This window comes from Uranotaenia lowii, chromosome 3 (genome assembly GCF_029784155.1).
Source record: "Uranotaenia lowii strain MFRU-FL chromosome 3, ASM2978415v1, whole genome shotgun sequence".
Lineage (NCBI taxonomy): Eukaryota > Metazoa > Arthropoda > Insecta > Diptera > Culicidae > Uranotaenia > Uranotaenia lowii.
The window spans coordinates 142,771,348-142,783,427 of record NC_073693.1 but is presented as its reverse complement, the minus strand read 5'-3'; the positions used below and the strand labels follow the sequence as shown (position 1 = coordinate 142,783,427).

The following is a 12,080-nucleotide window of genomic DNA, read 5'->3' as shown; positions in this document are numbered from 1 at the left end:
GTTGGCATGACATGTTGGCATGACATGTTGGCATGACATGTTGGCATGACATTTTGACATGACATGTTGGCATGACATTTTGACATGACATGTTGACATGATATTTTGACATGACATTTAGGCATGACATGTTGGCATGACATTTTGACATGACATTTTGACATGACAATTTGACATTTTTTGACATGACAATTTGACATTTTTTGACATGACATTTTTTGACATGACATTTTTTGACATGACATTTTTTGACATGACATTTTTTGACATGACATTTTTTGACATGACATTTTTTGACATGACATTTTGGCATGACATTTTGACATGACATTTTGACATGACATTTTGACATGACAATTTGACATTTTTTGACATGACATTTTTTGACATGACATTTTTTGACATGACATTTTGGCATGACATTTTGGCATGACATTTTGGCATGACATTTTGACATGACATTTTGACATGACATTTTGACATGACATTTTGACATGACATTTTGACATGACATTTTGACATGACATTTTGACATGACATGTTGGCATGACATGTTGGCATGACATGTTGGCATGACATTTTGACATGACATGTTGGCATGACATGTTGGCATGACATGTTGGCATGACATTTTGACATGACATTTTGACATGACATTTTGACATGACATTTTGACATGACATTTTGACATGACATTTTGACATGACATTTTGACATGACATGTTGACATGACATGTTGACATGACATGTTGACATGACATTTTGGCATGATATTTTGACATGACATTTAGGCATGACATTTTGACATGACAATTTGACATTTTTTGACATGACATTTTGACATGACAATTTGACATTTTTTGACATGACATTTTTGACATGACATTTTTTGACATGACATTTTTTGACATGACATTTTGACATGACATGACATGTTGACATGTTGACATGACATCTTGACATGACATTTTGACATGACATTTTGACATGACATGTTGACATGACATCTTGACATGACATTTTGACATGACATTTTGACATGACATGTTGACATGACGTGTTGACATGACATGTTGACATGACATGTTGACATGACATTTTGACATGACATTTTGACATGACATTTTGACATGACATGTTGACATGACATTTAGGCATGACATTTTGACATGACATTTTGACATGACATTTTGACATGACATTTTGGCATGACATTTTGACATGACATTTTGACATGAAATGTTGGCATGACATTTTGACATGACATTTTGACATGACATTTTGACATGACATGTTGGCATGACATTTTGACATGACATTTTGACATGACATTTTGACATGACATTTTGACATGACATTTTGGCATGACATTTTGACATGACATTTAGGCATGACATGTTGGCATGACATTTTGACATGACATTTTGACATGACAATTTGACATGACAATTTGACATTTTTTGACATGACATTTTGACATGACATTTTGACATGACATTTTGGCATGACATTTTGACATGACATTTTGACATGACATTTTGACATGACATGTTGACATGACATGTTGACATGACATCTTGACATGACATCTTGACATGACATCTTGACATGACATTTTGACATGACATTTTGACATGACATGTTGACATGACATGTTGACATTACATGGTGACATGACATGTTGACATGACATTTTGACATGACATGTTGGCATGACATGTTGGCATGACATGTTGGCATGACATGTTGGCATGACAATTTGACATGACAAGTTGGCATGACATTTTGACATGACATTTTGACATGACATTTTGACATGACATGTTGGCATGACATGTTGGCATGACATTTTGACATGACATTTTGACATGACATGTTGACATGACATGTTGACATGACATGTTGACATGACATTTTGACATGATATTTTGACATGACATCTTGACATGACATCTTGACATGACATTTTGACATGACATTTTGACATGACATTTTGACATGACATTTTGACATGACATTTTGACATGACATTTTGACATTAAATTTTGACATTAAATTTTGACATGACTTTTTGACATGATATTTTGACATGACATTTTGACATGATATTTTGACATGACATTTTGACATGACATTTTGACATGACATTTTGACATGACATTTTGACATGACATTTTGACATGACATTTTGACATAACATTTTGATATGAGATGTTGGCATGACATCTTCATGAGATCTTCACATGACATGCCAAGTTTAAATGATCTGTTGACATGATATTATGACATACAATTTTGACATGGCATTGCATGTCGACATGACATTAAATGTAGACATGACATTGAAATTTGACATGACATTTTGGCAAGACAATTTGACATAACATTTTGTCATGAAATTTTGACAGAACATGTCATGAAATTTTGAAAGGACATGTTTTCGTGACATTTTGAAAGGACATTCAAGCTTGCTGCCATCACGGTTTGAAATGACATGCAATGATGATGTCGTTTTGACATTAGTTCTAAGCATTTCATTATACTGCAATTTTTTTGTTTATGTAATCAATACAGAAATAAGTTAACCATAGAGAGTTATCGTAATTCTACGCTCACTACACGGTTGTAGCATGATTACAACCTCTTCAACTTTTTTTATGTTTTCTTTCTCTTGCATACTTTTTGTATCTTTTTTTGTACGCAACTCAAAAGTTTTTCCAATAAAACTTTTGCGTGAGTTCTTTCACAGCTGCCATTTTGTTTAGTTTTGGGCAGGTTTTTTCGCGGTACATGATTTCTGTCTAGTTGCGGATTATTTCTCGATAATTTCCGAAAAAGTACGGATCGTTTCTCGGGTGCTGACCTATTCTACCGGAGGCAAACGGAGCAGGTTAGTGTTGCTATTAGTTTTGGATGGAACATAATGCCCCGGACGGACAAATCTACTTCCCAGTGTCCCTGGGATTCTAAGGCTGCGATGTCATGCTGAAGCAACTAGCAACGCAACCTACAACGCAACGTTCACACGACTAACCAGCTCTCATTTCTAGAGTTTGTTTTGATTAGGTCGTATGAACCATTGTAAACAAAATTGAGTTATTGGCTGCAAACGATTGATAAATATGTGTTCTATGTTATGTAGAAATTTGGTTTTGTTCGAACAATAAATAACTTTAAAAAATGGATTTGAATTTAAGACGTATAATGACTTTTTTATTTTTGCGTGCGATTTGGTTTTAACGACGTTTTGCGCTGCACTAAATTGGCGTGCAACCAAAGGTCGCAAAAACACTTTTCGGCAAAGTGGTTTTTACGTCAATATGCATTTGTGCAGAAAGTACTTCGCCGAGTGCTCAAAAGTTGGAAAATTTGTAAAAAAAATGGTTTGTGAGAGTGCTTAAAGTTAAACTTAATCGTTGTTGTTACAAGGTAAGTTCGAAAAACGTTTCTCTCATGGTTGGACAAATTTTCAGCCTCGTAATTTCCTTTTATTACAGTGGCAGTGGTTGTTACCTCAATAACGGGGAGAGTAACCGTCTATCCATGCATTCGGATAGATATATATTCCTGGTGCACTTAGTCCCTCGCAGCACTGATTCCAGGCTGCTGCAGCGATGGAGAGGATGTAGGCGAAGCAGATTTAGATTTTGGCAAAACCCGCTCCACAATTGGTGTGCAATTCGGATATTCTGCAGAAAGCATATCACCCGCGGAGATCCTGATAACACTCCAGGTGTTCAAAAGTAAGTCCTGTTTTATTTTATTCTCTATACTACTTTGAAAATTATCACATCAAAAGTTCCTTCTATCTAATCATTGTCAAAGCCTTCCAATCAAATCCTTATTCATGCTAGTAATTGTGCAGATCTCCAAAAGAATATTAATCGTAGTACTTAGTAGTACTTAGTAGTACTTGAAGATAGTTAGCAGGAATAAGTGAAGTTTTCGACAAGTGATATCGAATTTTAAGAGAAAATTCGTCAACATGCAAAACGACGTTTCAACCAAACACGCAACGCAAAAGGTTGTATGTGCATGTTTACAGAAACAACCAAATCTATGCCTGTATTTGATACACGAGCATATTCCTTATCTTTTTTAGCATCGCATACGAAATTTTGAGACAATTCTGAGCGATATTTTTAATATAAGAATTAAATATGTTTAACAAATCTTCAACAGCGATTTTCTCGAAACACGTCAGGTGGCTCATACGACCTAATCAAGACAAACTCTAGATTTGATCTCCATGGAAATCGCGCAGACCTGTCATACTGGTCGCTTTGTATAGCGCGACCAATCTGATGCCAATGTGTTTTGTAGCGCGACTAGTAGGAAATCCAATAGGAATATTGTTTTTTCTCGATCGGAAGCAGTGATTCCGGGTTTTAAGCACAATAGTACGAAGATCTGTCTGAACTTGTGATAATAAACTAAAAAATATCTTAATCGGCGAGAAAATTTTCATGAATTCTTAGCTCCGGCAAAAAAAACGAGGAATTTTGTCGGTTCAAATTTTGGCATTCTTGCAATCCGGGTCGTGATTTGATGAGTTTTTGATGGCTCCCGAAAGAAAGGAGACGATTAAAAGCATTATCAGATGTAGAGAAGTGATGATTTGTAGGGAATTTCAAAGTCACAGGTCGCGCCAGCATGACATACCAATGCGTTGCAACGCAATCTTATTGGAACGTTGCGTTGCGTTGCGTTGCTAGTTGCTTCAGCATGACATCAGCCTAAGGCCGATGACATAGTGAATGCGATGCGATGCGAATTGGCGGAAAATTTACGGACGCAGCCTACGCGAACTCGAGCGGCGGAACAAATTGACATCTGCTTCGCCGCGTTGAGTATGTCAGGTTTAAGCGATTCACATACATTTTCATCAAATGTGGTTCACCGCATTAAACCGCATTCGCCGCATCGCATCGCATCGTATTCACTATGTCATCGGCCTAAGAATCTTCTAAATACCGAATCGATAAATTTAGCAACGCGCTGGAATGATAAAAAACTATTCCTGGTGTGGAGTTCCGGGTCTAGACCTTATTAAGATCCAAATCCACACTGCAGCACAACTGACTTGATTGCTTGCTACACTCTACAAAGGTCAGTTGTGCTATCGATTGCTAAACATCGTCGGTTGAGTTGGGCTCTCATATATTGTCTGCACTCAGAAATTTAAAAAATATTAAAAATATTTTGTTTTAATTACTCTGACATTTGACTGACATTAATATCCAGAAATATTAAAAAATAACTATTTCAATTATTTAAATTTATGCACCCGAATAATTTCTTGGCGTATAATGATCCAATGCATAAAATTTAATAACCGAGATATTATTTTGTTCAAACAAACGCTTTGTGATTTGTGCGTTTGAGTCCCAACTAAACGGGTATGAGCACGTGCTATGATTCTTCAGTTGCAAAATGCCGCTCAACTTGACTGCATGCAGATTCCATTCTTTTCGAATATGTGAATAATCTTCAAACATGATGGAATCAGTAGCAGCAATTTACTATTAAAAGGAAAGTGCATTTGGTTTGTATGCTATGGTCAATAATGCACATTGACCATAGAACTAATACAAAAATCAAACGATTTTCGTTTGCTTTTTCTGATTATTTCTGCTTTAAGCGTTTGCTTTACGTCCCGGCTCAAACTTTTTTTTCTGACCACCAGATGTCGCTTCCATAACAATCCTCCCATTTCTCAATGCATAAATTTTAATCGCAGAAATATTTCTCAGAGAGAAATATCCCAGTAATTACACCATGAGAAATATCCTTGTGCGTAAAGAGGGAGAAACGTGAAAATACCTAAAACTTAATTGTTTGATATTTTATTTATTTCTGAGTGTGTATGGTCTGTATGATGGGAGCGCAGAGACGATTTATATCAAGATACCACACCTGGCAGATACAATTAACGATCCTTAAAATAATTTGAGGTTTTTTGCAACACGCCTTAAGTTCTTTGCTGATGTCACGTCAACACACGTGGTTTAATTCGTGAAAAAAAACCAGGCAGAGTTCGGGTCAATCTAGTGAATCTGGAAAGGGAGAAAGGTCGGATCATTGGGCGACGGAGCTAGCTTTGCCGGTAATGGTGAGTAACCTTAAATATTCATTTAATACTTGAATATGAGCAAAAATTAATGCTTCTTTCGAAACAATGTTCTTTCATGGACTGTTAGGATGGCGGAAGATGGCGAGATATGGCATTCCATCGCCCAAGAAGCGTGGCAAATTCAAGGAAAATCAAGCACCTCCACTGGAAAACCGCGGAACAGCCACAGCGTCAAACAAGAGTTGGATCGCGCGACCGTGGCCAAACTCAGTGTTTGTGGTAAATTGTGTTACACCGGCAGCTTCAAGATAGAACCGACATATATATGATTATTTTTATGTGAAAGAGCTACTGAAAAGTTATTAGAAAAATTGTTAATTGTGCTCGCTACAAAATGTTTGAAATAAAAAAAAATTGGTAAAATAATGATTTTCTTTTAATTAGAAAATTTAACTTCAATAAGATAGAATAACCAAAACACCAGTTGATGATTTTGAATATTTTCATGTTTAGTTAACGATATGTGGTATCATCATCATTTTATGATTGAATCATTAGATAAAGATAACACGAATGATCAAACCGTTTTAGAACGAGTAGAAAAAAGCAAAAAAAAAAAAATGAATGGTTACTCTAATTAACGACCCGTTCGCTGAATCGTATATAAAGTGCGCCCAAAAGATTCCATCTCATGGAAAAAAGACTACCTTAATCGTACATCAATAATCCAAAACTATAAAGCTAATCTTTCGTGTGTCTTAGGAAGAAGATAATGGAAATCGTTATTAGCTTCGTTCAATCGTTAGTAAAAATCGGTTTCAACTGGTTTCTGTCAACTGATAGATGTTCAACGAGCCAATGTTTTGGTCGAAACAAGTCAGGTCGTTGTTCAATGGAGCGAGTTGAAACTAGTCGAAACCAATCCAGCTCGGCAGCAGGATTAGTTTCGACTTGGTAGAAATCGGTCGAAGTCAATTGGAAAGAGACAGGTGATCAACTGTCAATCCATTTCTACTTGTTTCGACCCGTTTCGACTAGAGTTGATTGAACAGACATATTGTATAATACAGCTGATTTATGCGGGTTGATAGTTGATCATCTGTCTCTTTCCAACTGACTTCGACGGATTTCTACCAGGTCGAAACGAATCCTGCTGCCGAGCTAGATCGGTTTCTACTAGTTTCAACTTGCTTCATTGAACAACGACCAGACCTGTTTCGACCAAAACATTGGCTCGTTGAACATCTACCAGTTGAAACCAGCGGGATGGCAATCTGGTTCTTCTTGCGAACAAGAATCTTTTTCTTTTATTCTATCCATCGGGAGAAACAATTATGGTGTTCAGACTCGAATGAGCACTCAGTGTTTAAAAAGTCTCTAATAAAATTGAAAAAAAATTATGGTGTTTTGCTCTCAAAGCAGTAGAGAGTTGAAAAAGCCGAAATTTCAACCAATGAGGAACCAGAATGATTATTGTGTTAGTGTGCAATCATTCATAATTCTCTAGGATTTGACATCTAGTCCGGTTCGTTGACAGCAAATGTCAGGTTTGTTATGGGCCAACAAAATCGTAGGCCCGTAATTTTGATGGTTGTTAAAATCAATGACAAAGGATAGGGATGTCACCCCTGCTGGTTGAAACCGATTTCTATCAACGATTGAACGAAGCTAATTTTATTTTATTTTATTTTACGAGTATCCCTCGTTGAAACTTTGCGTTTTCAACTTCCGCTTTTCTGTCACCAAAATTATCAAAATAATTGCGTCCCTCTCTCGCTCAGTTTTCTGCCGGCTTTATTCAGCCGCCGTATTTTTTCTATCAAAATTTAGTCTAAAGTTTCAAAATGGCTTAAATCGTAAATACATTTAATGTTGTTTTAATTATTTGAGACAATTGTTCGATTAAAACTGGATTATTTACCTTGAAGACATTTTTGAACAAAGAGTTATTCATGATTAAGAACTGATTACGAAGATTGAGAAGGCTACAGAATTTTCGGTTGTTTAACTGTATCAATTTTAAGACTTTTCGAAAATACTTACATGAATTTGTTCTCTCAGCGGCTGATACAGATCCTGCTTACTTTCGACCGTCGGCTGATTTCATACTCGTTCGCTCGATCCAGCCGCGACGTCCATCTTCCCGCGAGTCCATAGAAAATTTTTGCCAGTTGCGTTCGTTTCGAGGAGGAACACCCGTGAAAAACCATCTCATACCGGTAGAAATCCATAGTTGGCACGCAAAATGTCGATGCTGTCTGCCCGTTTGGCCACCCAGGTGGCCCGCCAGCTGCCGAGAACCGCTACCCAGGTACGTTTTAAGGTTTTCAATACGGCTTTTTCTACTATCGTAGATGAAAATTTTTGCAGTAATGGAGGATAGGTGGTGACATAATCAAAATTGGGCCGGTGAAAAAATAGACGGTCCATCATCTGTTTTCTTATCCGAAAGGGGTTTAAAATATTCTTTAAGCTAACATTTTTACACTATGCCAAGATCTGCAATCAGAATGCGAAATTTAGCGGGTAGTTAATTGCCAATGGAATGTTATGTAACTATTCTTACGATAATTTTTGCAGCTTTTTATTTGCATTAACGTAGGAAATAAGTTTTTTTTTCTAAATGTTGATTTGGAACTTTAAATATACATATTCATTTTCTCATTGTTATGAAGTTGTGAGATTCAATTTAAATGCTTTTCATTTTACATAATCGTGACGTATACGGCAGACCAATCGAAAAGTACTAGCCTTGATTTCTGCTATGATGCCTTAATATTTGGATAAATTTAATTATTTCATACGAACCTTATTTGATTGTTTTACATATCGATCAGTATTCATCAACTGGAAAAAAATATATTTCCAAATTAAAAAAAAAGATATTGCGAAATATCCCATACTTGAAACATACACACTTTCCCAACGATAAGTCATAATCCACGTAAATTTTCCAAAGAGATTTAGGTAAAGATTCCCTCTGAAGATAATTGTCAGAAAAATTTGTATTTATTGATGATTACATTCTTTATGAAGATATTTATAACAAACATATATATACTGGTATGCCAATTTATCGTCAGATATGTACAAGTTATTCAACATTTTAAAAAAAATCGAATTAAAAAAACAATATTCTGTTTCTAGGTTGCCAAGCTGGCCGTGCCGGCTGTGACCGTCGCTGCCCGCAACCTGCACATCTCGAGTGTTAACCGCGGTGCTGAGATCTCTTCCATCCTGGAGGAACGCATCCTGGGTTCGGCCCCGAAGGCTGATCTGGAGGAAACTGGTCGCGTGTTGAGCATCGGTGACGGTATCGCCCGTGTGTACGGTCTTAAGAACATTCAGGCCGATGAGATGGTGGAATTCTCGTCCGGTCTTAAGGTAGGCTGAAGATTTTTTTCTTAAATAAAAAAAAAAATCAAAATTATAATATTCTAAATCTGTATATTTAGGGTATGGCTCTTAACTTGGAACCGGACAACGTCGGTGTTGTCGTCTTTGGTAACGATAAGTTGATCAAGGAGGGTGACATTGTCAAGCGTACCGGTGCCATTGTCGACGTCCCAGTGGGTGATGAAATTTTGGGCCGTGTCGTCGATGCCTTAGGTAACGCTATTGACGGAAAGGGCGAGATCAAGACCGGACAGCGTTTCCGTGTCGGTATCAAAGCCCCTGGCATTATCCCCCGTGTTTCTGTGCGTGAACCCATGCAAACCGGTATCAAGGCCGTCGATTCGCTGGTACCGATTGGTCGTGGACAGCGTGAGCTGATCATCGGTGATCGTCAAACTGGGTAAGAAAAATTACCGGATCCACAAACGAAAGTAGCAATAACATTTTATTTTTCGCGTAGAAAAACCGCTTTGGCCATCGATACCATCATCAACCAGAAGCGATTCAACGATGGTCAGGATGAATCCAAAAAACTGTACTGCATCTACGTCGCCATCGGTCAGAAGCGTTCGACTGTGGCCCAGATTGTGAAGCGTTTGACTGATGCTGGAGCCATGAAATACACCATCATCGTGTCGGCTACTGCTTCCGATGCTGCCCCACTGCAGTATCTGGCCCCGTACTCTGGCTGTGCTATGGGAGAATACTTCCGTGACAATGGCAAGCACGCCCTTATCATCTATGACGATTTGTCCAAGCAGGCCGTTGCCTACCGTCAAATGTCTCTGCTGCTGCGTCGTCCTCCAGGTCGTGAGGCCTACCCCGGTGATGTGTTCTACCTTCACTCCCGTCTGCTGGAACGTGCCGCTAAGATGAACCCAACTCTTGGTGGAGGATCCCTCACTGCTTTGCCGGTCATTGAAACTCAGGCTGGTGATGTGTCCGCCTACATTCCAACTAATGTCATTTCGATCACTGACGGACAGATCTTCTTGGAAACCGAATTGTTCTACAAAGGTATTCGTCCGGCCATCAACGTCGGTCTTTCTGTATCCCGTGTCGGTTCTGCTGCCCAGACCAAGGCTATGAAGCAGGTGGCCGGCTCCATGAAGCTGGAATTGGCCCAGTACCGAGAGGTCGCTGCCTTCGCTCAGTTCGGTTCCGATCTGGATGCTGCTACCCAACAGCTGCTGAACCGTGGTGTCCGTCTGACTGAACTGTTGAAGCAAGGTCAGTACGTACCGATGGCCATTGAAGAACAGGTTGCTGTCATTTACTGCGGTGTCCGTGGGTTCTTGGACAAGATGGACCCCAGCAAGATTACTGCCTTCGAAAGGGAATTCTTGGCTCACGTCAAGACAAACGAGAAGGCTCTGCTTGGTCAGATTGCCAGCGAGGGTAAAATTTCTGATGACACCGAAGCTAAGCTGAAGAACGTTGTTACAAGCTTCATGTCGACGTTCAACGCTTAAATGGTTTAGGCGTGTTTTAGCTTTTAAGGCAGATCGAAAATTTAGAATGAAGGTTGAGGTGCTAGCTTTATTTTAGCATCCTTGGAATGTTGTAGCAACAAAGAAAAAACACTACCAAGATACCGACAGCCAAGTTAAACAAATCAGAACATCATACGAACGAGTAGCAACATCATGTTGTGTTAAAACTAAATCTGCGATACCAACACCCGAAAAGTAATCCAGTTTAGCGTACATTAAAGAAAGGAAAACAACGTTTAAAAAATGCACTGGCGTAAAAGCTCTTCGAATTGTATTATGCAAGAAATGATTAAAACATCTTGATATCAAAATACAGTTTCCAACTTAAACTGGAGGTTTTTTCGTTTAATTGCCTTGATGACAGTCAAAAATCCTCGCAATTCTGATCCGTGTTTTTAAAACGACCTTTTGAACATTAGTAAAAAACCGCGAAGTGACTCATTTGCCAATTATTTATACCTCCAAATAGAGTCATTCACAAATTGCGAAACCGCGTTGTGTTACTGTAATATTTGTATAAGTGAAGTGACATCGAGGCACCCCTCGATACGGAGATATCAAATTTCAGATCGAGTTCTCTCCCCGCTTAGAACAGTCGTTCCTTTCACCGCTTTTAATATTACTAAATAAATATTTATTATATTATGTTTTGTTTGATTGTTTTTTTTTTATTTTATAGAGGCCTTAAATATTGAATTCATTCGCCTCTTTTAAAGGAAAATAAAAATTACAAAGTAAGAAATAGAGAAATACATAGGCAACTTATCAAATTCGGTCAAGTAAATTAGTTGCTTTTAGAAAATCTAACATTTTATCTTCAGATTCCTTGTCGTTGGTTAAGATGTTTCGCACTCCATCCGGTAAGTTGCTGGTCATACGTTGATGTTCATAAATTTGGCACTCTGTTAGAATGCTCAACCGTCAAATAAGTGTTGCAGACATCGTACTCGGGGCGTTGGTTCGATCCTGTGTAGTGACAGTGTGTGACTCTGGTATGACCCACACGCATTCTCGAAAGTACTCGTTGCTCTTTTCGATTATCGCGATCTTCCCATCTGGCTAATCTTCCTTTTGAATAGATGTCTCTCCTGGTTCCATGACAATTCCCATGATCTTCT

At 38.2% G+C, this 12,080-nt stretch overlaps 1 protein-coding gene across 1 annotated transcript; it reads left to right on the top strand.

Annotated features, from left to right (window-relative positions):
* Positions 1 to 8,166: 8,166 nt before the first annotated feature.
* Positions 8,167 to 11,291, top strand: LOC129756469 (ATP synthase subunit alpha, mitochondrial). Its single transcript, XM_055753361.1, has 4 exons — positions 8,167 to 8,384; positions 9,221 to 9,457; positions 9,529 to 9,869; positions 9,930 to 11,291. The coding sequence occupies exons 1-4, from the start codon at positions 8,319 to 8,321 to the stop codon at positions 10,939 to 10,941; spliced, it is 1,656 nt and encodes a 551-aa protein (XP_055609336.1). The 5' UTR covers positions 8,167 to 8,318; the 3' UTR covers positions 10,942 to 11,291.
* The last annotated feature ends 789 nt before the right edge of the window (positions 11,292 to 12,080 follow it).